Source organism: Cornus florida, unplaced genomic scaffold, assembly GCF_030987335.1.
Source record: "Cornus florida cultivar Cherokee Brave unplaced genomic scaffold, ASM3098733v1 CherokeeBrave_3.0.0_Hap2_Chr05, whole genome shotgun sequence".
NCBI lineage: Eukaryota > Viridiplantae > Streptophyta > Magnoliopsida > Cornales > Cornaceae > Cornus > Cornus florida.
Window position 1 is genome coordinate 5,949,693 of NW_026775575.1, and position 27,902 is coordinate 5,977,594.

Consider the following 27,902-nt stretch of genomic DNA (forward strand, 5'->3'; position numbering starts at 1 on the left):
AATATCTTGTAAATATCTTGTAAGTGTCTATAAATAGGAGTTGGAATGAAGAGGAGAGGGATCTTTACGGGTTGAGGTGTAAGAATTCTAGAGAGAGAAAGAATAGAAGGAATTTCTTGCATCTTCATATATATATATATAAATAAATAAATAAAAGGTGGGTAGGTAATAGATGGGTACATCAAGTATGATGCTGCTGCGATCCATATACATTAATAATAATAAATAAAAGTGGTTTTACGTCCAATTTGCCTGTTACAAGATGAAGATATAGCTGGCATTTATTGTCTGTGTCGGAAAATCTCCTCTTTTGACTACTATCTCTCTCAACTACCCTCCCCTCTCTCTTTCCTCCCTCTCTATCTTTTGTTTGTTACAGGTGGTAGGTGGTAGAGGGAAGCGGCGTGGGTTGTTTGTTTCGCACTCACATTGCAGGAGAGAGGGGACTCATCTTATGCTTGCTCTCTACGCAAAAGAAACTTCATCAAATTCTTGTCAAACCAGTAAACGACAAACACTCATCTATACATATATATATATATATATATATTGCAGTTTTTGTTCATAACTTCCTTCGTATAACTACTGATCATACAAACACAGAGAGAGTTAAAAAGGAGTCCGATACGTTGAGAGCCCAGATCCCCGAAAAGAAGGGGTCCTTTTAGCCTGTAGCCCACCCTTTTTTTATTTTAATATCAGAGCTTTGTAAGTAGCTTTAATGAATCTTCTTCTGCTTTCCCTTTTTTTTCTTTTTTTCTTTTTTTCACTGTTTTGTTTTTTTGGATTGGTTCATTATAGGGGTTGCGTACAATTTCTTTTTCATTTCTTATGTTTCTGATACATCATCAGCAAAATTGTTTTGTTTTTTCAAATTCAACCTGGAAAACAAAAGGGAAAGAAATGACACCACCCACCCCCTCTATTCCTCCTCTCTCTCTCTCTCACATACTGTGATTCACAAGAGATCTCTGTTTTTATAGATATGCAGTTGACTTTGATAGATTTTTAAAGCATATGAGATCTTAAATCATTAATGCGAAGTATTCAATTCTTCTTGAATGTATATAGCTAGAATCTTGAATTATTATTATTATTATTTTTTCTCTGGATAAAATGACAACTATAATAATGGTTAGATGATATGATATAGCTAGTTTCTTTGATTATATATTTTTTAATTTTATCTCGAACAAGTAATAAATTGGTTGATCTTAATTGATTTAGTTTTTCAAAGGTTGGTTTTATTTTCAAAGCAAGTCTCTTTTGGGGAAAAATTGAAAAAAACTAACTAAAATCCATATTTTGTTTGCTTCAATCTTTGTGGAAAGAGACTCAGTTTTCTTGAGTCTAAACAAGGGTAATAATGGAGTTGGTAGTTTGTTTTTTGTCACCATCAAAGAGGTTACATGTCTCTTTCATCTGAAAATAAAAGGGGTTCTAGAAATTCAAATCAAGAATGGAAATTTAGCTGCCGGCAACCATGTGTCATGTTTTGTTTAATCTTTAAAGTTTGAACTACTTCTCATGGATTTAAAATCTCCAATTGCCTTTAGCCTTAATTATTACTGCCACTTTAATTTGACTCTCATCTTCTGCCAATTTCGTGCTTACATATATATATATATATATATATATATATATGCTGATATTTTGCCATCAATCTTCCAACTACAGTTGAAGGTCAGACTTGAATATCAGCGGTGGTGGTGCTATGGCTGAGGAGAACGGGTTGGATGGAAATAAAAAAATGGAGGAGGGTTCCACATCAAAAAGTCATGCACTGGAAATGGAAGCAGAAAAAAGTAGTGTCAAGAAAGGGGGTGAACATGATTCGGCAAGCAAGAAAGAAGAGGAAACCAAAACAGTTCCATTTTTCAAGCTGTTCGCATTTGCAGATTCCACAGATAAACTGTTGATGATTATTGGAACAATTGGTGCCATTGGTAACGGGATATGCTTGCCCCTTATGACAGTTCTTTTCGGGGAGATGATTGATTCTTTTGGAGGAAACCAGAATAACGTAGACATAGTCAGTGTGGTTTCTAAGGTGAGAAATTGGTGCATAAGATTTGAATCTGTGTAATTTATTTTCATATTTAAGTTTGAATTGGTTGACAATTTATCTTAATTTCAGTCTAATGCCACTAGTAGTCAATCAATTTAGAAACATCCTTGTTGTTTCTGTTCTCTTCTCTTGTGATATTTGCATATGTGGAAGTAAAAATGTTACTAATTAGTTACCTGATTGCAACTTAGGTATCACTGAAATTTGTGTATTTGGCTATGGGGGCCGGTGTAGCAGCATTCCTCCGTAAGTACTGCATCGATCTCACCTAAATTTAGAAAAAAACGAAACATTTTATGCAAAGTTAAATGTTTAAACTATTGCCATTCGCATTAAAAAAAAAAACAAGTGCTTTCTGTTTGTTAGAGGTGGCTTGCTGGATGGTCACGGGTGAGAGACAGGCGGCACGGATAAGGAGTCTGTATTTGAAAACTATATTGAGACAAGATGTGGCTTTTTTTGACAAGGAAACAAATACTGGAGAAGTCGTTGGGAGGATGTCCGGTGATACTGTTCTCATACAAGATGCTATGGGTGAGAAGGTATTGTTGCTAAGACTACTACAAATACTACCAATCCCCTTCCCCGGTGGAACTCACAATTTACTTACACATACATTCCTATGATTAGGACTGCTTTTTTTAAAAATGTAGCACCATACATTTCTTTGCTGCAGGTTGGGAAATTTGTACAGCTAGTGTCGACATTTTTGGGAGGCTTTGTCGTAGCATTTATCAAAGGGTGGCTTCTCACGCTTGTCATGTTATCCTCTATTCCTCTACTTGTGATATCTGGTGGAACCATGTCTCTTATTATATCCAAGATGGCATCCCGTGGACAAAATTCTTATGCAAAAGCAGCAACTATTGTTGAACAGACGATTGGCTCAATTAGAACTGTATGCCACTAATCCAGAATCAAATTTATGCGTGTGGATTAATGCATTTCAGTTTTTCAATATATTTCTATTTTGTGAAACTATGGTAACCAATTAGTTCTTATCTAGGTTGCATCGTTTACTGGCGAGAAGCAAGCTGTAAGTAATTACAACAAATCTCTTGTAAATGCTTACAAGTCAGGTGTTAACGAAGGATTGGCTGCCGGAGTAGGTCTTGGATCAGTTATGTTGATTGTGTTTTCCAGTTACGCTTTAGCAGTATGGTTTGGTGCAAAGATGATATTGGAAAAAGGATATACTGGGGGTGAAGTGATCAATGTAATTGTTGCTGTGTTGACTGGTTCCATGTGAGTGTTATCTCTCTTTTTTTTTTTTTTTTTTTTGGTAGCAGTTAATATGCATCCTAATCTAGTAATCAGTTTATATTTCTATTGTACACCACAAGTGGAAAACACCTTCTGTTTATGTTTTTATTCAGCTTTGGAAGGAATTGATCATATTATTTGTAATTTTTTTTTTTTAAATCTGGCATTGGCTTCTTCAGGTCGCTAGGGCAGGCATCTCCTTGCATGAGTGCATTTGCTGCTGGCCGAGCTGCAGCATTCAAAATGTTTGAGACTATAAATAGGAGGCCAGAAATAGATGCGTATGACCCCAAAGGAAAGATATTGGATGACATTCGTGGAGACGTCGAGTTAAGGGATGTCCATTTTAGTTATCCAGCCAGACCGGATGAGCAAATATTTAGTGGATTCTCTCTTTCCATCGCTAGCGGCACAACTGTAGCTTTGGTGGGACAAAGTGGAAGTGGGAAGTCAACAGTGATCAGTCTAATAGAGAGATTTTATGATCCACACGCTGGTGAAGTTCTTATTGATGGGATAAATCTAAAAGAATTCCAGCTTAAATGGATTAGGGAGAAAATCGGTCTTGTCAGCCAAGAACCTGTGCTCTTTGCATCCAGCATTAAGGATAATATTGCATACGGGAAGGATGGTTCAACTATTGAAGAGATCAAAGTAGCGGCTGAACTAGCTAATGCTGCTAAATTCATTGATAAACTGCCGCAGGTTCTAATTATTGTCCCTTTTGCTACTTCTTCTGTATTTTCTTTAGTTAATGATCATTTGAATTGTCTATTTACTTTTATATTTTAAATTTGCATTCAGGGACTGGACACCATGGTTGGTGAGCATGGAACACAGCTGTCAGGTGGACAGAAACAACGAGTTGCAATAGCCAGAGCAATTCTGAAAAACCCACGTATTCTACTTCTAGATGAAGCAACAAGTGCACTTGATGCAGAGTCTGAGAGGATTGTGCAAGAGGCATTGGACAGAATTATGGTTAACAGAACAACTGTCATTGTTGCCCATCGTCTGAGCACAGTGAGGAATGCCGATATGATTGCAGTGATTCATCGAGGAAAGATGGTTGAAAAAGGTATTCTACAAATAACTTTGATAATTAGTTAACTCATTCAGATGTAGAGCAATCATCATGGTTGCATCTCACCTCATGGTATGTTCTTTTATGGAGCCTTTTTGGGCAAAATGTGACAATTTTATAACATTTGAGTAAATTTAAAGTAATTTCAATGAATAATTTATGCCTTTTTGTACTACGATCGAGATTATTCATGAGCTCTTCCTAACATTCTCAATTATTATTTTTAGGAAATTTTCTAAGTCAATTCTTGAATCCCAACTATTTTGATATATATATATATATATATCAATTCACCATAGTTGGATGGAGAGGGAAATACATGTTATTTAATACTTGTTAATTGATCAGGTTCACATTCAGAACTTCTCAAGGATCCTGATGGCGCGTACTCTCAGCTTATACGATTGCAAGAAGTTAATAAAGTTTCAGAACAACAAGGCCCAATTGACCAAGACAAATCAGAAATTACTTCGGAATCTGTTAGACATTCAAATCAACGAATGTCATTTCCACGATCAATCAGTCGAGGATCATCTGGAGCAGGAAATAGCAGCCGCCATTCATTCTCAGTCTCATTTGGTCTACCAACAGGACTAAATGTCCCTGAAACTGCATTGGCAGAACCTGAAGATCCTCTACCAAAACCATCAGAAAAGCCTCCAGAAGTCCCACTTCGTCGCCTTGCCTATCTCAACAAGCCAGAGGTTCCGGTGCTGATAGTGGGAACCATATCTGCAATCATCAATGGTGCAATTCTTCCAATTTTTGGTATACTAATTTCTAGTGTGATCAAAACATTTTATGAGCCACCACATGAACTAAGAAAGGATTCAAAATTTTGGGCAATAATGTTTTTAGTCCTTGGATTGATATCTTTTCTGGCATATCCAGCACGGACATACTTTTTTTCCGTGGCTGGGTGTCAACTAATAAGACGTATCAGATCAATGTGCTTTGAGAAGGTGATTCGTATGGAGGTCAGTTGGTTTGATGAGCCCGAGCACTCAAGTGGAGCAATTGGTTCAAGGCTCTCTGCAGATGCAGCTACTGTGCGCGGTTTGGTTGGAGATGCACTTGCTCAGGCTGTTCAGGATCTTGCATCAGCAGCTGCAGGTTTGGGCATTGCTTTTCAAGCAAGTTGGCAGTTGGCACTTATTATCCTTGCTTTGCTACCACTAATAGGAGTTAACGGATATGTCCAAGTGAAGTTCATGAAAGGGTTTAGCGCAGATGCCAAGGTTTGCTTTCAAACTTATGATTTTACACATTATGTTTGCAACATGTTAAAAAGCTTTCTGATTTGTAGAATGCAGAGAACATAATTATAATTTGGATATCCAAAATTTGAAGTTTCTGTCTATAAATAACCAATAAATTATCTATCTTGCATATTCGAGGCAGTCTTTTTAAAAATTTCTGTTTCATTTGACCAAGGATCTGTTTATGTATAATTTTTTTAAACCCTTTTGTGTTCCATCAAGATTTTAAATCTAAAAACGGTTTGCAGATGATGTATGAGGAAGCTAGCCAAGTTGCTAATGATGCAGTCGGGAGTATTAGAACAGTTGCCTCTTTCTGCGCGGAAGAGAAAGTGATGCAACTGTACAAAAAGAAATGTGATGGCCCTATGAAGACAGGGATAAGGCAAGGGTTGATTAGTGGGGCTGGTTTTGGGATATCTTTCGCGTTACTATTTTGTGTCTATGCAACAAGTTTTTATGCAGGAGCCCGGCTTGTTGAAGATGGAAAAATAACTTTCTCAGATGTTTTCCGGGTTAGTACATTTCATGTTTCTCCATAAGTTTGGTGAAGTGTTTTTTTTTATCAAAAGTGTGTCGCAAATACAAATGTTCTAAAGAACTGGTTCAGTAATTCTGATATATATATATATATATATGATTGGCCTTGCAGGTTTTCTTTGCTCTGACCATGGCGGCTGTTGCTATTTCTCAATCAAGCTCCTTTGCCCCTGATTCCAGCAAAGCCAAGTCTGCTACTGCTTCAATATTCGCCATTCTAGACAGGAAATCCAAGATAGACCCAAGTGATGAGTCCGGGACAACATTAGAGAACGTGAAGGGAGAAATTGAGCTTCGGCATATAAGCTTTACCTACCCCACTAGACCAGATATTCAGATTTTCCGAGACCTCAGCTTGTCTATTCGTAGTGGCAAGGTAATTAATGTTTAATCATCATCTCATCTTTTAAAAGAAAAAACTGCTATCTTTTGTCAGCAAAAAAAAAAAAAAAAAAAAAAAAAAAAATTATTAATATGGTATCGGTATCTCCATCTTGCAGACGGTGGCACTGGTTGGAGAAAGTGGAAGCGGGAAATCAACAGTGATCTCATTATTGCAAAGATTCTACGATCCTGATTCAGGTTGTATCACACTCGATGGAGTTGAGATTCAGACACTGCAGTTGAAGTGGTTGAGGCTGCAGATGGGGCTTGTGAGCCAAGAACCAGTCCTGTTTAATGACACTATAAGAGCTAACATTGCGTATGGAAAGGAAGGAAATGCAACAGAGGCAGAAATTCTAGCTGCATCAGAGAAGGCAAATGCCCACAAATTTATCAGTGGCTTACAACAGGTAACCATTTTGGTATCTTATAACATTCCATAATTCATCGTCAGAATATTAATTAGATGGATTTTATTAAAAAGTAATGTAAGCCAATAAATAGGGTATTTTTGAGAAAAATCTTTTCATTCCAGATTTAATGATAGGTAACCAAACAACAGAATGGTAATAATTATTTCATTTCATAACGATTTACCGTGTCATTCCACATTTTCATTCCATTCCAAGTTGCATTCTATTCCTTTCATGCACACCAAACGTAGCGTCAAATGAACACTAAGTAGTTAAGACATGAAAATGTAGGTGCCCAGCCCAACCCTATCTTTATATGTTCCAAATTATGTTAAATGCAGGGATATGACACAACAGTAGGCGAGCGAGGAGTGCAATTGTCTGGCGGGCAGAAGCAGCGGGTGGCCATTGCACGAGCGATAGTGAAAAGTCCGAAGATACTACTATTGGATGAGGCCACTAGTGCACTGGATGCCGAGTCGGAGAGAGTGGTTCAAGATGCACTGGACCGAGTGATGGTGAACCGCACCACGGTGGTAGTGGCTCATCGGTTGTCCACAATCAAGAATGCAGATGTAATTGCGGTTGTTAAAAATGGAGTCATTGTGGAGAAAGGGAAACACGAAACTCTCATCAACATCAAAGATGGCGTTTATGCCTCCTTAGTAGCTCTTCACATGACTGCTTCATCTTAGTTACCTATGTCTTACTTTGTTTTTGTGCTTTCTTTATACCTTACAATTTTTTGTTTTGTGAAAAGTCGTGGTTATGATATATATCCACGGGATGAATAAACAGCCAAAAAGTGGTTACTAAGCTCGTGTGTAGTTATTTTATTTTTATCTTAACGACAAACACACTTGCATATCTTACATTGTTATTTTATGAAAATTACTACATTATGTGACAATTTTCACTTTTATTTTTATTTGCCCTCACAGAATTCTCAACCATGGCATCAATATAAATTCGTAATAGGTAGAGTGGATCTTACATGACTATGATTCTTTCATAAAGAACAAGGTAACTTAAAATCTACAATTCTTTCATAAAGAACAAGGTAACTTTAAATTTACAAAGTTGAATTTGCAAAAAATTATGATATATTATTTATAATTGAATTGATTTAGTTATCTATTCTGCAGTACATAATATTTATAATAAAGGGACCCTAAGATGACGAAACTAAATATTAACACTAAAAACAAGTCTAAAAATAGTGAATTGATTTAATTATCTACCATACATAATATTTACTGTATAATAAAGAAAATCCTAATATGTAAGGAAACCTATTGTCAAAAAAGGTTTTAACATATGGAAATTAATACTAAAAAAAGTCTAAAACAAAAAAATAAAAAATAAAACATAGAATAAGAAAACTAAACATTAGAAACTATTAAAAATAAAAATTGGCAAAATTCCGATTTCATTTAGGTCACGAATAAAATTTTTAAAATAATCAACAGGTGTTTAAAATAGAATAATTCGATTTCAGAATTCTAGACCAAAATTTTCCGCAGAAAAACAACATAACTAGTGAATTTTTTCCAATAAATTGTTTCCACCAATATATATATATATATATATATATATATATATATATATATATTTAAAAAATTGATAACGCACTCGAATTGAAATTCTATCATACATCACTCATGACGAGAGAATCCAATTTTCTTCAAAGGGACAAAAAAAGAAAAAAAAAGACGAGAGAAAAAAAAGAAAAAGAAAAAAGATCATACGTCATGGATGACGTGTTGAAACCTAATATGAATATTAAATTGATGGTGTTTTCGTTGACAAAAACAATCAATTGTATTAATTTGAAAAGGGATGATAAAGGCTTAGACGTATGGGCTTACACGTATGTTGAATAATAAGAAGTGAACAAAATCTGATTACTAGTTGATGGGAATGGGGAGTGAATATAATAATAATAAACTCAAGTGAAAAATACCCATTGGGTATGGCCCATGTAAATATGTAATGTTGATTGTTGATATATCATCCCTTGTTGATTACCATCCTTCGTCTAGGGGAGGACCATCTAGAAAATATGATATATATATATATATATATCCATCACGTGCATAATATTAATTTCAAATATCTTATATACATTATTATGCATACATGTATGGGTTGTCGAAAAATGAAAACCAACCTTGACTTTTAAGTAAATCAAAGGTACAGAGGATAGGAGTGACGATTTGTGTTTGTAGGTGTAAGGGTATTATAAATTCACATATAATCTATTTAATAATTATATCAAAAAATATTAACATTAATTTAATTCGTTTATTAAACGGGTGACTGTGTTAATCTGTTCAATGACCTGTTTATCAAAACGAAATATTTAATATTTAATTAAATAATAAATAATTAAAAAAAATCATAAGACATAGACAAGATTTATATTGAAATAATTTAACTATTTATAATAATTGGGTTTAAATAGATAATATGTCATATTCACGATTATAACATATTGAGATAAACAAATCGTAAACGAATTAAATCCCTCAATCCTAATTCAATACGATTAAGTAAAACAGATTAATAGTATCAATCAATTTGTAATCCAAATATGATTAAGTTCGTCCTAATTTACCATTACCACTTACGGAGAAATATCACCCGCTATTTAATTGATTGAATCCAACATTAGTGTCCTTTTATAAGCTTCTGTCACTGTCAAGGTCGTCATTTATCTTCGTCACCCCCAACTTTAGATCTCCAACCAATGAATTTCGTTTCTATATTGCCGTTTATTCTTCCTCCCCTTGCCCAATCAAACTAGTATAATAATGTCTATAAGGGTATATATATACTTGTCAAACTTTTCATTTTTAGATGTTTCAAAATAATCGTTGAATTTACAATTTAATATATTATTTGTTAAAAATTTCTATTTTATCATTCTTAAGTTATAAATGTAGTACACCTACTCCCATAAAAGGGTATATTAGAAAATTGTACTCTCAAAAAAAGTTAAGTTGTCAAAAAGGTACAATTCTTGTGAGATGGAAGGAGTATATTTTGACTAAGCTGAGTCGTTATTCTGTTTCTTCTCTCACAATTCACTTGTTATTCTATAAGCTTTGTTGGTTTTGACTTTTGAAAGATAACTTCCAATTTTGGATATAAAAAAAAAAATGGAAAAGAAAAGAAAAACATAACAGAATTGAAGATTGAGTGCACTTTTGAGTTTTGACTCTCCAGGAGTAGAAATGTTCTGTTTTTTTTTTTTTTTGAAGAAATAAATAAATAAAAAAAAACTAAACAATGCTTTCCTAAGTTTTGAAGGCATAATTTTTTGCAGGGAGAAGTACAATTTTCAACCCCAATTTTTAAAATGAATCAAATACTCCCTCAACTTACAAAGGAATCAACTTTTTTAACTAATATCATCCATACCGACAACAATGTAGTCGCCCTAGTGTTGTTATTCTGCTTCGTCTTTTAAAAAAAAAAAAGAAAAAAAAAAAAAGAAAAAAGAAAAAGGCAACTTTGGATTGAAGCACTGTTGTCATTCCAAGAAGAATGGATGATAAGGAATATGTTAACATAGAGACGGTCAAAAGATAGACAGATAAAACACGCCTCCAAAATGTTAGATTTTAGCATTTCTGCTCTACCATTTTATCCAAAATACTATTGCGGCAATATGAGAAAACTTTTAAAATTCTCATATTTTAAAAGGATGTAAGCATCTCCAATGGTCTCTCAAACCCAAAATATAGCAGGTGGATAAAATTAAGGCACTCCAATAGGCTCTCTTGAAAGACCTCTCATATTTTGATATTGTCAAAAATTGCTAAAATGGAAATAAGACACTCGGGCTCTCAAAACATGAAATGGTTGTTGTGTCAAAAAATAGCATTTTGAATAAAATGCACCATTAGAGCAGAATTACAAAAATATAACATTTCGACACTGTAACTCCTCTCAAAATATAAATTTGGCAGGGAAATATAGCATTTTGCATTGGAGATGCTCACACCTTCAATATCCATGCTAAAGCTATATTTTAAGAGGAGTTTATGTGCCAAAATGTTAGATTTTAACAATTCTGCTTCACCATTCTATCCAAAATACTATTGCGGCAACCTGCTATATATGAGAAAACTTTTGAAATTCTCATATTTTAAAAGGATGTAAGCATTTCCAAAGGTCTCTCAAATAGACTCTCAAACTCAAAATATAGCAGGTGGATAAAATTAAGGCACTCCAATAGGCTCTCTTGAAAGACCTCTCATATTTTGATATTGTCAAAAATTACTAAAATGGAAATAAAACACTCCAATGGGCTCTCAAAACATGAAATGGTTGTTGTGTCAAAAAATAACATTTTGAATGAAATGCACCATTAGAGCAGAATTACAAAAATATAACATTTCGACACTGTAACTCTTCTCAAAATATAGATTTGGCATGGAAATATAGCATTTTGAGATGCTCACACCTTCAATATCCATGCTAAAGCTATATTTTAAGAAGAGTTTATGTGCCAAAATGTTAGATTTTAACAATTCTGCTCCAATCGTGCATTTTATCCAAAATGCTATTGCTATATATGAGAACATTTTTGGCAACCACCTATTTATGAGAAAACTTTTGAGATTCTCATATTTTAAAATGATGTATAACTGCCTATTGGAGTGCATCAGCCAAAAAAGCCTGCTATATTTTGAGTTTAAGAGGAACTTTAAGAGAACGATGGAGACACTCTTAACACTAGTACATGATTAAAACACAGAATCTTTTATAGGACAACACAAAACAAATGCTACTTCACAAGTACCAACTTCATCCAACCTAATTTATACTAGTACTATATCAGCACCATAATTTATAAGCATATGGGGAAAATGACTTGATTAAACTTGGGGGACTGTTGCAACTTCAATATGAAGAGAGATGATTCAAATACTTTTTGAAATTAAAATGAAACTATTATATCAAAAACATACAATCCCTCACACTATCCTCAAGATCGACCTCCTACCCTGGCTGGCTACCAGTTCCGGCAATGCCAGGGTATGCCCTACACTCGGTGGGAGGGTGGATTTATCCATACAAGAAACCTAAATCCAAATTACTAATAGACTATAGAACAAGACAAGCTTCTCTCAAAAAATGCACAGGACGAGACTAGTCATCTTCTTCACTTTCATCGCTGTATGAAACCAGACCAGTATTAGCTGCAACATGAGACTCATCACCATTGGGTTTTTTCTTCAACCCTAATAATTCTACTGCATCAAGATTAGGTGTTTTCTCCACATCCAAAGATTCTCCTGAATCTTCCAGATCAAGCTTTGCTTTCTTCGCCTGTGGCTTCACTTTTATAATCATACCTAAAGGGCGAGGTGGTGGATGCTTTCTCCCCACAATTTTTTGTTCCTGCAAAATGTTACATTAGTCAGGATCTGGCACTATCTTCATTTTAGAAACCAATTACTTGCCCTGGAATGAATTAAGACTAGAATGTATGATGATCCGCATTGGTATTAGGTTGCAGAACTTCCAACACCACCATGCCAATCCAAACCTTTGTGTAATGCATGTATTGAATAACACCACCTGGATTAACTCCAGTTCTACACTCAGCATAACAGCTAATGATCGTCAGGCGCATTAAATATCTCAATGAGGTAGCTATAAATGAGAATCTGCAATACCTCCAAAGCAAGAAACCAACTAAATCTAATTCATTTTGTGGGGTGAAGAAATAGCCACATGGTCGCCCTAACAGAAAGAAGCATGTAATGTTCGCATCACCATTGATTTCCTTGGTTATTGCGTGACTTGCATGATCATTCTGATGCAGGAAACAGAACTGTTTGTCTAATCATAAAGGCATGACGACTAACACGCCCAATGTGGACTGTGGACCTAAAGTATTCTTAGACATCTCTCCATTGGAGCATGACCATTTGGTCCCACCTATGGGGCCAGTCATGACTGTACCATACCCTTTAAAATATCCAAGGAAAACAAATATATATATATATATAGAAGGAAAACAACGCCAAATAGTCCATCAAAACTGTCAAATCTATTGATTAATTAAATTATATAAAGAGAAAAAAGGATCTCCGAGTTGTTTGTATAGAAGGTAAGAGAGAAAGGGGCTGACCAAAACTTACGTGGGATGAAGTAATTCAAAATGATTTAAAAAAACTTAAATTTAAGAGACGAGATGGGATGATGATGACGATGAAAAAAGGATCTCCAAGTAAGCAGCCAAATAATACAACCCCGTGCCTAATATGAATCTTCCAAGGGTAAATTACCATAACCTCCTGATATGTTTTGGGTAATCATCTTCAGATGCAAGTTCTGAAAAAAATGTTGGGTAAACCTCCCCTTAGGTATGATATAATTACAATCAACCCCACTCTATTAATGGACCGTTAATAACCATTAAGCAAGTTCTCAAATACCAAAATGCCCTTGAACGAAAGAATTTTACTTCTTTAAGCCTACTAACCGTAAAATTTTAAATTTAATCCTATGTTTTATGATAACATATTCAATAATTTATTCCCTAAATATTTAATTGGAATTTATATGGATATTACATGGGAATTAAATATATATCCCCTCTCAATTCTCTCTCCTCGACTACCACCTCCCTCTACCACCATCCCCTCTCTCCTCCACCACCACTACCACAACCTCTCTCTATATGTGCATTGTTTCTCACTCTAGAACATAGGAGCACCCAGGGACGGATCCAAAAAAGTGTGGGGGGGCGATCTTTAACAAAAATAGTTGAGGGGGGTAATAGTGGAGTTTTTCTTTAATTTTAGTGGGGGCAAACTCAAAATTTTGTCAAGTACATAATTCAAAAAACAGTAAAATTAGTGGGTAAAAAGAAAAAATTTTAGTGGGGGCAATTGCCCCGCTAAGCCCATCACAGGTCCGTCCTCGGGAGCACCTATGCCTCCACGTACAGTCTCCACCATCCACCGTCCACCGTCCACCGTCCACACCCCCTTCCCTTCTCTCTCAATTTGTCAAATAATATATAGCCATATTCCTTAAACATATCATGTGAGAATCATATATAAACATTCATATATACAAATTTAACTTTACTATTTCTTTCTGCTTGGTAAGATATTTTTATAATGAATAAGAAAGATATGCACAAAAGGTAGGATGCAACCCTCCCAAAGAAAGCAACAGCACCGAAGACAACCAAAAGCAAAAACCCAACAGCCCCTACAAACAAACAACAGAAAAGCTAAACAAATCTAGACCGAACAATAAGAGCAAACCTACACCCTACTTGACAAACATAACAGTAGAAATATAAAAAGAAGAAAAATGAGAGAATTGTGTAAAGGCTTGAATGAGATGAATCACTCATTCAAAGCTCCAGTATTTATAGATAAAAAGAGCACATACTCATATTACAAAAAAAACGAAACTAAATCAAATCTAAATTAAATCAAAATATATTCTAAAGCATATTCTATGGTATAATCAAATCTTTGCTAATATGGTAAGTCATTCTATAAATCATGGCTATCATATATGCTAACATATGCATAGTCGAATCTCTGCTATTATGGTAAATCATTCCATAAATCGTGGATATCATATATGCTAACACTCCCCCTCAAGTTGGTGCGTGGATATCTGAAACACCCAACTTGGACAATGTATTCTCAAACATGCTCTTGTTAACGCCCTTTGTAAGAATGTCTGCAAGCTGCTGAGAGCTTGTGACAAATGGAGTGCAAATTTGACTAGAGATGATCTTCTCTCAAATGAAGTGACAGTCCACCTCTATATGCTTACTCATGTCATGCTAAACGGGATTTGTTGCTATGCTAACGGCAGACTTGTTGTCGCAAATGGAAGCGACGTTGGAAGGCATAAGTCAGTCATTAAGGTTTTCAGCCATAACAACTCACATACCCCAAGAGCCACAGCCCTATAGTCTACCTCTGCACTAGATCGAGAGACAACATCCTGCTTCTTACTGCGCCAAGTAACCAAATTACCACCAATAGTGGTACGATAACCCGAAGTTGACCTCCTATCTGAAATTGATCCTGCATAATCAGCATCTGTCCAACCCTCAACACGTAAGTGACCATGATTGGAAAACAAAATACCACGGCCTGAACACCCTTTTAAGTAGCGAAGGATCCGAATAGCTGCATTAAGGTGAGGGGTACAAGGAGAGTGCATGAATTGACTCACGACACTCACGGCACAAGCAATGTCAGGTCGAGTCATGGATAAATAGATGAGCTTCCCCACAAGTCATTGATACTGACCAACATCTGACAACAACTCCCTCTCTAAATCAGCCAACCAATGATTCTGCTCAATCGGAGTATCAACAAGATGAGCGCCTAGCTGACCAGAAGCAGAAAGCAAGTCAAGAACATACTTGCGTTAAGAGACGAAAATGCCAGCCTTAGAGCAAGTCACCTCAATGCCCAAGAAGTACCGTAGGGGACGAAGATCCTTAATCTCAAACTGTCGGCCAAGATAGCTCTTAAACTCAGCAATTCTAGTAGTATCATTGTTGGTAAAAACAATATCATCGACATACACAATGAGAGCAATTGTCTTACCGCTTGAATGACGTAAAAATAAGGTATGACCAACTGCACTTTGATGGAAACCAAACTTGAGCATGGTAATGCCAAAGCGATCAGACCAAGCTCGAGGAGACTGCTTGAGGCCATATAGAGAACGATGAAGACAGCATACCATACCAGAATGAGCAGGAAAACGAAAGCCCGGAGGAGGAACCATGTACACCTCCTCCTGCAAATCACCATTGAGAAAGGCATTCTTGACATCTAATTGAAATAGAGGCCAAGATCGAATCGCAACAACAGAAAATAATACACGGATGGTATTCATCTTGGCAACAGGGGCAAAAGTCTCCTGATATCTATGCCATAAGTTTGAGTATAACCCTTGGCAACCAACCGAGCCTTGTAACGAGCAACTGACCCATCTGGATTATGCTTAACTATAAACACCCAACGACAATCCACATCCTTTTGTCTAATAGGAAGCGAAACCATGTCCCAAGTCTGATTTTTCTTAAGTGCTTGTAGTTCTTCTGTCATAGCATCACGCCATTGAGGTTGTGCTAGTGCATTTGCAAAACTAAAAGGAAGAGGAACCGAAGCAACAGAAACAAGAAAACTTCGATAGGAGGGTGAGAGCATAATTAGAAACAAAATTAGAAATAAGGTATGTACAAGAATGTTTACCCTTTTGAAGAGCAATGGGGCGATCATCAAGCGAAACAATAGCTTGAGAAGGCGAAGTTGGTGCCGAAGGAATAGGGCAATCGATCGTGGGAGTAGAAGCTTGTACCTGTTGTCTCCGACCATAAACCTGTGAAAAAGGAACAATTCCCCTTGCTGGAGGGGTATCACGAGGAGGAATCACAGAAGACGAAACAGGTAACGGTAGAGGAGTTGAAAACGAAAGAAGGTGATCATCCATAATATTCAATGGGAACCATTCGCTTTTAGAACCAACTGAACCACTATAGTACGGTGTATGCTCAAAAAAAGAAACATCTATGGATATAAATCGTCGACGACCGGGAGGATGGTAACACCTATAACCTTTTTGAGAGTGAGAATAGCCCAAAAACACACACTTCAAAGCCTTGGGGTCAAGCTTTGTACGAGTTTGCCCAAACTGCTGAATAAAGCACACACACCTGAAGACTCGAGGAGGAATCATAAAAAGAGATGAATTGGGATGTAAGATTGAGAGTGGTGTTGCAAAGTTAAGTACCCTAGAAGGAGTCCTATTAATAATGTAAACAGCTGTAAGAATTGCATCACCCCAAAATGACTGGGGAACATTCATGCCAATGCAGATTGCTCTGGTTAAGTTAAAGATGTGGCGATTCTTTCTCTCAGAATAGCCACATTCTATTGAGGAGTTTTAACATTAGCCATCTGATGCTTAATCCCAAATTCTGTACATAACCGTTGTACCTCCCCATAAGTGTACTCCGTACCCTGGTCAGATCTGCGTTTTTTAATTATAAGACCATATTGAGTTTGAACCATTGTCATAAAATTTTTAAAAATGGTGTATACCTCATTTTTGGTTTTCATAAGATAAACCCATTTAAAATGACTATGATCATCAATGAACAACACGAAATATAAGATAAACCCATTTAAAACGACTATGATCATCAATGAACAACACGAAATATCGAAATCCAAGACTAGAAGTAACTGGGCAAGGACCCCACACATCTGAATGAACAAGATCAAAAGGTGTTAAAGCATATTTATTACTACTAGTAGGATAATTGGAACAAACATGTTTAGCTATATGACATGTCTCACAGAATAAATCTTACACTGCAACGTTACAAAATAAGGAAGGAAATAAATGTTTTAAATAACCGAAAGAAATATGTCTTAAACACATATGCCAACGCATAAGCTGGGCTTTATTAGATGAAACAAAATTAGAAAATGAAGCTGAATGTGCTTGAGGTGACAAAGGAGCATCCAACTGGTATAGACTGTCCACTTCACCCACTGCCAATCGTCCGTTTCAACACCAGATCCTGAAAAATACAATGAGAGGGAAAGAACGTTACACTACAATTTAATTGTTTGGTAACGCTACTAAGAGAAATAAGATTTGTAGTCAACCGTGTAACATGAAGTGTATCTGACAAAGTTAATGAAGGAGTAACTGATGTGTGACCCTTCCTAGCAATGGAAGACGGAGAGCCATCCACAAGGCGTACCTTGCGATGGCCAGAGCATATACTATAAGATTGGAAGAATGAGGACATACCAGTCATATTGTCTGAAGTACCAGAATCAATGATCCATGGTGTCGAAGATGTAGATATGCTGTGTGTAGACGCAATAGTACCTGAGTGGGCATAAATGGAGGTTCGCTGAGATGATGCCTCCATTTGGTTGAAGAATTGTTTGAACTTGTCCAAATCAGCTTGAGTCAAGGTAACTGTGTAGAAGATGTAGAGGCAGAGTTGTCAGGAGTTGACAACGAGATTGGTTGTGTAATAGAATGTGCAGAAGATCGAGGCTGTTGTTTCTGTTGCGGTGGACGTCTATGTAGAGCATAACAATGAGATTTGATGTGACCAATTTTTCCGCAATGGTCACACTGTCCCCGTTGTCGTCCCAGAGGAGGACCGGTGGTAAAGCTCTGAACTGACTGGGATGGTGCAATTCCTGAAAGGTTGGGAACCCGAACTGCCATAGCAGAACAATCAATAGAAGCAACACCTAATGGATGAGTCCGACGACTCTCATCTGACAACACATAAGAGTATGTATCCTCAAGAGTAGGGAATGAAGATAAGCCCAATAAATGAATACGAGCATACTCAAGCTCGTCGTTCAACCTGACAAGAAACTGAAACACTCAATTCTTCTCCACAATCCGTACATATAAAACTACATCATCTGGATCCGTCCAAGAGTGGAAGGAATCATAATATGACATCTCCCAAAAAGTATGAAGCTTGGCGATGTAACCTGAAACTGTAAAGTCACCCTGAGAAATCTTGGTGACATCTCGCCCCAGCTGGAAAATCCGTGCATTATTCTGCCTCTGAGAATAAGTGCGTTGTACTGAATCCCAAATATGCTTAGCAGTCTTCATAAACATATAGCCAACATCTATGTTTGGTTGCATCGAATTGACTAGCCAAGACATAACTATAGCGTTATCTGCAAACCACTATGGATATGCCTTCTCTGACTCAACTAGCTCTTTCTCAGAACCAGTAATATAGCTAATTTTGCCTTTGCCACCAATGAACATCTTGGCAGACTATGCCCAAATCAAATAGTTGGAACCATCCAACTTCATTGTGGTGATTTGAAGTCCTGGATTTTCTGATGAGTTGGTGCGAAAAGTGGCACCACCACCGACAGAACTTGAGCCAAGAGAATTAATAGTCGAGGACCCTAAATCTGCCATAATCTGTCACTCGACAATAAAAAAACTCCAACACCACCACAAATTCTATTAATAAATCAAAGGGTATTCTCAGACCATAAAGAATAACAATGTCTCCTCAGACCATTCCCGAAAATTCCAAATACATACTTTTTTTAAGGAGCGTTGCCCACTTACATATAGCCTGACAACCTCCTTCTTAATATCCGGAACCTCTTTGTAGACTAATTTCTTTTTTACCCAAGCCCTGGTGTTGGAGACCAACTATCCCAATTTACCCAACCCTAGAAGAGTAAAAAAGAAATTGTAAAACTTAAAAATACCTGTTTTCGATCACAAAGCAGCAACACAGAAAAACATGTGTAGACAACGTCACACGATATCACAAACAGCCTAAGGTAGCTGTCGCACAAGTAGCAAGGTTGCTGAAAGGTGTGGAAAGGTGTTGGCTCTTACACTAAGTAGAAATATAAAAATAAAAAAAAGGCGAGAATTGTGTAAAGGCTTGAATGAGATGAATCACTCATTCACAACTCTAGTATTTATAGATAAAAAAGAGCACATGCTCGTATTATAAGAAAGTAAACTAAATCAAATCTAAATCAAATCACAATATATTCTAAAGCATATTCTATAGCATAATCAAATCTCTGTTAATATGGTAAGTCATTCCATAAATCGTGGCTATCATATATGCTAACATATGCATAGTCAAATCTCTGCTATTATGGTAAGTCATTCCATAAATCATGGATATCATATATGGTAACAATAACATTTAAGCTAAGCAAACATAAACCCAAGAACTACAACTACTGGAAGGACCAATCATAGTAGCATGACAAAGCAAATAGACCCTAGAAACAGAGCAGGCCAACTGCAATTATCTATTAACAAATCCCCACTTCTGAATTAACCACAAATCTCGCTTGCTTATCTTCAACTTTTTCAAGCCTAGAATTTTATACTTAATTGCATCAACTATCTCCATTTGAACTAGGGGCATAGGACTGGAAGTATTTTCAAAGAATCTGGAATTCATTTCCCTCCACACAAAATACATTTAATCATGCCCATAGAAGTTTAGTATAACTAAATTTAGAATCCAAACTCCAAGGGTTAAGGGTTAGTAGAGCTAAAATTGAATATAAAGAATGCAAATTTAGTAAAGAGTTAGAAATTAAGAGGTAATGATTACACTTCAAAATCAAAGAATTATCCAAAGTACTGAAGATTATTAATAAAAAAAGATGGTGAGATAGATGGTGATATAACTAGTACAATTGGCGTACGTTGGACAGAATGGCGGCAAGCTACTGGTACTTTGTGTGGTAAACGAATGTCATACGAACTAAAAGGAAAATTTTGTAAAACAGTTATTAGGCCAGATATTTTATGGCGCTAAGTGTTGGGCTTTAAAAAAGAAGCAAGAACAACGAATTCATGTAGCGGAAATGACGATGTTAAGATGGATGATATGAGTGACTAGAAGAGAGAGAGTTATAAACCAAAATGTGAGAGAGATATTAGGTGTGGCATCTATTAGTTATGATTAGAGAGAGTAGAATTAGGTGGTATGGACGCTTATATAGAAGACCTATATATGCACCGTTGAGAAGAGGAAGGTTAATTTAATTTGCATAGAGGTCGAGAAGAGGAAGGTTAGAATTAACTTAGGATGAAATCATCAAAAATGATTTTAAAAGTTTAAATATTAGAGAGATGGCTTGCAATAGAATACAATAGAAAAAGAGAATTCATGTGGCCGTCCCCATTCATATGGGATTAAGGCAAGGATAATGATGATGATGATACTCAGCCAAATGTTACTTATCAAAAAAAGAAAAACGAAGAAATGATACTCAGTCAAATGAGATCCTCACAATTTCCCACATGACAATATATACACAAATGTTATGTATGTCTCAAATTCTTATTGGATTTGGTTTTGAGTTTTATTTGGTGTTTGGCATGTAAAAAATCTATTCTGCGGGTCTGGTGGAAGTGCGGGCATGCCAGGAACTCAAGAAGTTTCGAGTGAGAGTCCAAACTATATTCCAGATGGAAATGGAATGGATTAGGCGACTGAAAGGAGGTCTGGAATAACCACCTCCAAAAGTTCTTTTTTGCCTTTGAGAAAGGACTTCGGGATTTTCTTATGTCTAGAAATGAAAGGACTTGAAGTGTTGGACTGAAAGTAATGAATTGAAGGTGCATGACTTGGAAAGTAAAGCGCTGAAAGTTAAGTTGCATTAAGAAGATAATTGAAGTACATTACATTAATTGAAAGATAAAATGAAGGACAATTGCAGGAATTTACAGATAAATGAAGTGTTATAGTTGTGCGTGTTGAGGAGTGACTTTAAGTAACAATAACATGCCCTATTTATAGAATTTGGTAATGGCAGTTAGCATGGGCAGTTAGCATGGGCAGTTTCATTGCCAACTTTAGATGCCTCCAAGTGGATCGGTTGGATTCATGCCATGTGTCCTACTGCATTCTTCAGCCTTCATAGTGCTTACACGTGTAGGACCATGTTTTCCTACATTTCTGCCATTTTTAGCATGACTTTCCATTGGCCGAGAATAATTGCTCTTCCAATGGAAATCCTCTATGTGTCCCACGTTTCCAGGTTGTGTGCTCAACTTGTAGCCACGTTTTGCCATTTCTGTTACTTATTCGCATGACATTCCACTGGAATCTTGCATATTCCATTGGAATAATCCCTCTTCGATTGGAAATTCTGCCACGTGTCCCACTTGGAAGTTGTTAAATTTATGATGCGGAAATATAAGATGTAAAATAGGAAGATGTAATAAAGAAAGATTAAGAACACAACATATACATGGTTCGGTACTAAGGCCTATGTCCATGGATCAAAAGCCATTTAGGCTACATTTCTCTTATTGCTTGTATTACTTGATGTGTTTACATTGTATTGATACACAACATATAGGGAATAAAGTTGCAGACAAAAGGAATAAATTAAGCAGTAAATCAAGGAGGAAAGAAGGGAAAAGGAAACAGACTATACATATACATATATATATATATATATATAATATATTTCAATACTCCCCCGCAAACTCAAGATGGGTTTCTCGAAGCCAACTTGAGTTTGGAGATGAAATCTTGAAAACGGTGGTGGAGCGAAAAGCATCCGAAAGGTCGGAACAACGCTGGGAAAAGACCAGAACAAAGTCGGGAAATGCCGAAACAAAGCCGGGAAATAGCCGGCACAACGCTGGGAAATGGGCAGAAACAACGTCGGGAAATGGGCCAAAACAACGTTGGGAAATAGCTGGGAAAAGGGCCGGAACAACACCGGGAGACACTGGGGTGATCCATCCGAGAAATGAAAAAGATCCAGAATAAAGCCAGAAATACCAGAACAAAGCCGGTAAAAGGCTGGAACTAAGCCGGTAAACTGCCGGAACTAAGCTGGTAATCAACAACAGGTCGAAACTTCGCCGGTCTACAACAACTGTGCCCGAACTGAGCCAGTCTACAACAACTGTGCCGGAACTGAGCCGGTCACCAACAACAAGGCCTGAAAACTCCGGTGGAACAAGAGCTGGCAACGCCGGTGAAGAAACTGTGCTGGCAATGCTGGTATCAACATGGCTAGCAACGCTGGTTAAACAAGTGGGCTAGCTACGCCGGGATCAACATGGCCGGTAATGGCCGGGATTAACGGGGCCGGCTAAATTGAATAGGTCGTTGGAGAAGCACTGATCAGAGATTTGCTGAAAGAACAAGTCGCCGGCGATGGCAAGACTGAGGGTAAAGAACCGGATCTATTCTTATCGGCAAGAACCAGATCTGAACCAACAAAACTAAATGGATCCGGTGACGGTGCATGACATGTCTAGCGTCGACGATGAGCACGGATGGCGATGAAGGAGCGGGACTGAATTAGGATTCGTTGGCGAAACTCAACAATAGAGAGCAAATCTATGCTCTGAACGGTGATAGAGGAACAGAAACAACAGTAACGGAATGTATGGGCTGTCGGCGGGGTGGACAGAGAGAACACAAAACATGGTGCTGAACCATAGAAACAGTCGGCGCGTAAAAGCGCGTGTGACAGGCCGTCGGAGGAGAAAATACAATGTAAACACAGAGCTTCGAGTCTTAATTATTAGAGGTGGAAGGATCAAGAACAGGTATAGGAAAGAAGGTATTAAGCAGAGGAACATCATTTTTTTTAATAAGTCCTCCTTCTAGTGTAAACACGGAGCTCTGAGTCTTGACTATTAGAGGTGGAAGGATCAAGAACAGGTACGGGAAAGAAGGTATTAGGCAGAGGAACAGTTGTTTCCCAAAACTGAGCTTCATTATTCACTAGCTCCCCCTGAAGACAGTTTTGTCCAAAGTAAGGCTGACTTTCCACAAACGATACATCCATACTCACAAAAGTGTTTTTTGTTTTAGGATTATAACACTTGTATCCCCTTTTATTTGGCGCATAACCGATAAACACACATTTTTCTGCCCTAGAATCAAGTTTGGATTGAAGCCTACTAGGTATGTGAACAAGCACAGTGCACCCAAAAATTTTCAAGGGCAAGTCAGAGAAAAGTCGACATTCAGGGAAGAAGTTTTTGAAACACTCTAAAGGTGTAATATATTTTAAAATACGAGTAGGCATTCTATTTATCAAATAAGATGCTGTCAAAATAGCATCTCCCCATAGATATTTTGGTACATGCATTGAGAACATAACGGCACATGCAACCTCAAGTAAATGTCTGTTTTTCTCTCAGCAATTCCATTTTGTTGAGGAGTATCACTACAAGTAGATTGATGTTGAATCCCCTTTTCCTTTAACCCCCAAAAACTGATTGAAATACTCAGTTCATTATCAGAATGAAGTATTCTTATTTTTGTTTGAAATTGGTTTTCAACCATATTATAAAAAAATTTAAATAAATTTTCAACTTCAGATTTATCATTCATCAAATATACCCAACATAGCCGAGTGTGATCATCTATGAAAGTTACAAACCATTTTTTTCCAGAAGATGTGGTAATTTTCGAAGGACCCCAAACATCACTATAAATCAAGTAAAATGGTTTTGAGGCACAATATGGTTTTGAACTGTAAGTAGTACGATGGCTCTTTGATAAATGACAACTTTCACATTGAAAAGATGAACAATCCACATTTTTAAATAGAACAGGAAATAGATACTTCAAATAAGAAAAACTAGGATGTCCTAGTCTAAGATGCCAAATCATTATTTGTTCACGGACAGAGAGAGAACTAATACTAGTACCAAAGCCTTGAGCTTGTTTATTAAGGAGGAAGTTGTCATCAAAATAGTACAAACCGTCCACCATTCTAGCACTGCCAATCATCATCCCCATGCTCAGGTCCTGAAAATCACAGTGAGAGTCAAAAAAAGGTAACACGACAATTAGAATCTTTAGAGAGTTGACTCACAGATAAGAGATTATAGGCAAGATTAGGGACATGAAGGACAGATTTTAGGGTGATTTTTCCAGACATTTTGATAGAACATTTTCCTGCAATAGATGAAAATTTTCCATCTGCAATTCTTACTTTTTTATTACTAGAACAAGGCGAATCAGAATGAAATACATGAGAGAGATTTGTCATGTAATTAGAAGCACCCGAATCAATGATCTAAGGTGTAGGACTAGAATAACAAGAGAAAGCACTAGAGTTGTTACCTGTTTGAGCCAAAGAAACACTAGAATACCAGACTCTGGATTGGATTTTAGCAGCTTGAGAAGATGATCCATCTGCTCTTTACTGAAGGGACCAGCATCAGCCTCATTTGCACGAGCAGGTTGTTCTCCGGGCTTGTTGCTTTTCCAGTTGTCAGGTTGGCCATGAATCTTCCAACATGTCTCACGTGTACGGCGGCGTATTGTCCTCGGCTCTAGGCTTGTTGCAAAAATCACATGATATCCGTGGCTTGTCCTCGGCTCTGCGCTAGCTATTGGAAGTTCTGCTCGCATTTGCTTCAGCAGCGACTAGGGCAGAATTTTCAATCGATGCCCTAACCCCCTTTTTCCCGAGCACAACACTACGACGGCTTTCCTCCCTCCGAACTTCAGCAAATACCTCTCCAAGTGAAGGAAATGGACCACGACCAATGATCCTTCCCCTTACTTCATCAAATTCTACGTCCAGGCCAGCGACAAATTTGTAGATGCGATCGTTTTCCACTGTCTTCTTGTAGTGATTGCAATCATTTGGAGATTTCCATTCATAGTCATTGAAAATATCTAGAGCCTGCCACAAACTTTTCAACATATTGAAGTATTTGGTGACGTTGTCTCCCCGTTGTCGAATTTCTCCGAGCTGTAGTTGCAGTTCGTACACTTGGGATTGATTGCTGAGGTCAAAATACATCTGGTGAATATTATCCTAGAGTTTGTTGGCAGTTGGATAGCACATATAGTTAAAGGCGATGTCTTCATCCATGGAATTAACAAGCCAGGCCATAACAATGGAATTTTCTGCATCCCAAGTGGCATAAGTCGTATCCTTCAAATCAGGTGCCTTTGTATCACTAGTCAGGTACCCAGTCTTTCTTCCCCCTCGAATATACATAAACGCACTGATTGAGACTAGCGCAAAAAATTGTCTCCATTAAGATGTATAGTGGTTATCTGAACAGAGTGCAAATCAGAATTGGGACCACAGTTTTTAGTAGGCTTAGAAGAGACTTCAGATAAGACTTCAGACATCGTGAAAAGCTAGGGTTTTGATTTGAGAGGAAAGAAAAAAAATGTGGAGTTTACCAAGGAAAAAGTCCTGGTAATTTTTTCGGAATGCAGAAAAGAGTCAGAAATAAAGTTCCTGCTTTGATACCATCTAAACAAGAAGGAATTAAGAGAGAATTGTTTTAGTGAAATGGTATTTCATTGATACTGAGAATATACACATAAACTACTTATAAGCTATACAAGGCACTAAAAAAGGAGCAGAATAACTATACAACTAATTTTCCTTATTTACAGAGTTGACTAGACCTATATTTAAACATAAAATACAGCTAGGAAATCCCTAGAGATCAGCAATAAATCTCAACCGAATATTCTCCTCTCCAACACAAGCAAATGGCGGTTTTTTCTCTCAGCTATCCCGTTTTGTTGTGGGGTATCAAAGCAAGTGGACTGATGGAAAATACCCTTTTCTTTCAAAAAATCACCATGAATAGAGTTACAGAATTCTTTTCCGTTGTCAGTTCTAAATACTTGAATCCGGATTTAAAACTGGTTTTCAATTATGGCATAGAACTCTTTAAACACTCTTGCACCCTCAGATTTTTCTCTTAAAAATATACCCAACACACTCTAGTATGGTCATCAATGAAAGTGATGAACTACCTAGTTCCAGTCACATTAGTAACCCGAGAAGGCCCCCACATATCACTATGAATCAAATAAAATGGTTTGGATGCTTGATATAAATGAGAAGGATAAGAAACATGATGATGGTTTGATAATTGACAAGATTCACATTGAAATAACAAAGGATTTAAATTTTTAAACAGGGATGGAAACAAATGTTTTAAGTAAGAGAAACTGGGATGGCCTAACCTATAGTGCCATAACATTATTTGACTTTTAACAAAAATAGAAATATCAGTACTACTTGCAGCTTGAGCTTGTCCACTCTATAAGATTTCATTATCAAAATAATAGAGTCCATCAACCATCCTAGCACTGCCAATCATCTTCCTCGAATATAGCTCTTGAAATTCACAGTAGAATCAAGAAATTTGATAACATAGTTAGAATCCTTCGTGAGTTTACTAACTGATAAAAGATTGCATGAAAGGTTGGGCACATGGATGACAGATTTTAAAACAAGGTTTTCTGAGACAACTATAGAACCTTTTTCCTGCAACTGGAGACAAACTACCATCAGTAATACGAATTTTTAAGTGACCAGAATTTGGAAAATATGTACTAAACAAATGTGATAAACTAGTCATATGATCAGATGCACCAGAATCAATGATCCAAGGTGCCGGATTTAAAGAACTAGTGAGAGCACTTAAAGAGCTACCTTTTTGGGCAAGAGAACCTGAGGAGACACTTGAAACCTAAGTTTGGCTCAGTAGTTTGGAGAGATGATCAAGCTGCTCCTTACTGAATGGAGATATCTTGGTTTCAGTAGTAGCTTGCATTCCACGCCCATTCTTGTCTCCAAATCTGCCTACCTTCCAATGGTTTTCTATGTAGTTTCGGGCATGTTTCTCGCGTGTGCCTTGGTTTGTTACAGAAATCACACTAGATCTTGGTTTTCTCTTCAATCTTTCGTTGTGGGTGATTTGTTGGTTTTGGATTAATTGCAGCTACTGCCTTTTATGTGGTTGTTACATTGAGTGCAAAGTTCTCACTATGAGTGCTAGAGGATTTCTTTCCCATCATCACTAACCTGCGGCTTTCTTCCCTCCTAACTTCCGAGAAGACTTCTCTAGTGGTAGGCAATGGCTCTTTGCCTAGAATACGTCCTCTCACTTCGTCTAACTCAGCATTGAGTCCAACCAAAAATTCAAATACACGGTCCTTCTCAACTATTTTCTTGAATTGGGCACTATCACTTGCACAATTCCATTCAAAATCATAACAGTCTGATCTCCTTATCTTGTTTCTCGGATCCTTGTTTTAATTTCATAGACTTGTGCAGAATTACCTAAGTCTGAGTATGTCTCACTCACTGCATCCCATAATTCTTTGGAAGTGGAAAAATACATAAATATCTGGCCTATCTCCGATTCCATGGAGTTCACTAGCCATGACATAATCATGGAATTTTCTGCATCCCAAACGGCATATGGTGGATCATCTTCCTTTGGGCCTGCTTTGCACCAGTTAAATAACTAATCTCCCCCTACCCTCGGACGAACAACTTTACGGATTGAGACCATCGTAG

General features: G+C 37.0%; 2 protein-coding genes across 8 annotated transcripts in view; one reads left to right on the forward strand and one right to left on the reverse strand.

Moving 5' to 3' along the window:
• Nucleotides 1–310: 310 nt before the first annotated feature.
• LOC132306085 (ABC transporter B family member 11-like) lies at nucleotides 311–7,921 on the forward strand. Of its 2 annotated transcripts, XM_059803301.1 has the most exons (14): nucleotides 311–503; nucleotides 604–708; nucleotides 1,678–2,050; nucleotides 2,260–2,314; nucleotides 2,435–2,610; nucleotides 2,745–2,966; nucleotides 3,075–3,313; nucleotides 3,511–4,036; nucleotides 4,136–4,409; nucleotides 4,764–5,653; nucleotides 5,923–6,189; nucleotides 6,327–6,590; nucleotides 6,715–7,008; nucleotides 7,353–7,921. In XM_059803301.1, the coding sequence occupies exons 3-14, from the start codon at nucleotides 1,715–1,717 to the stop codon at nucleotides 7,704–7,706; spliced, it is 3,897 nt and encodes a 1,298-aa protein (XP_059659284.1). In that variant the 5' UTR covers nucleotides 311–503; nucleotides 604–708; nucleotides 1,678–1,714; the 3' UTR covers nucleotides 7,707–7,921. The 2 variants fall into 2 exon arrangements, with proteins under 2 accessions (XP_059659284.1, XP_059659283.1); XM_059803300.1 differs by lacking the exon at nucleotides 604–708.
• Nucleotides 7,922–11,938: 4,017 nt separating this feature from the next.
• The window catches only part of LOC132306086 (uncharacterized), a 58,955-nt gene continuing 42,991 nt past the window's right edge, over nucleotides 11,939–27,902 (reverse strand). Inside the window, exons 7-8 of one of the 6 annotated variants that reach the window (XM_059803306.1) lie at nucleotides 24,262–24,361; nucleotides 12,188–12,423 (exon numbers count right to left, since the gene is read on the reverse strand). In XM_059803306.1, coding sequence (XP_059659289.1) covers nucleotides 12,332–12,423; nucleotides 24,262–24,361 — 192 coding nt within the window. In that variant the 3' untranslated portion in view covers nucleotides 12,188–12,331. Of the gene's footprint in view, nucleotides 12,424–17,293; nucleotides 17,609–24,255; nucleotides 24,362–27,902 lie in introns of those variants that run through there. The other 5 variants (XM_059803305.1, XM_059803304.1, XM_059803302.1 and 2 more) reach the window with 5 other exon arrangements.

Excerpts from the sequence above, each read along its gene's own strand:
- LOC132306085 (XM_059803301.1), top strand. The coding sequence starts at position 1,715 with ATGGCTGAGGAGAACGGGTTGGATGGAAATAAAAAAATGGAGGAGGGT. Across the intron at positions 5,654-5,922 it reads GGTTTAGCGCAGATGCCAAG|ATGATGTATGAGGAAGCTAG; the intron begins GTTTGCTTTCAA and ends AACGGTTTGCAG. Across the intron at positions 6,190-6,326 it reads CTTTCTCAGATGTTTTCCGG|GTTTTCTTTGCTCTGACCAT; the intron begins GTTAGTACATTT and ends TTGGCCTTGCAG.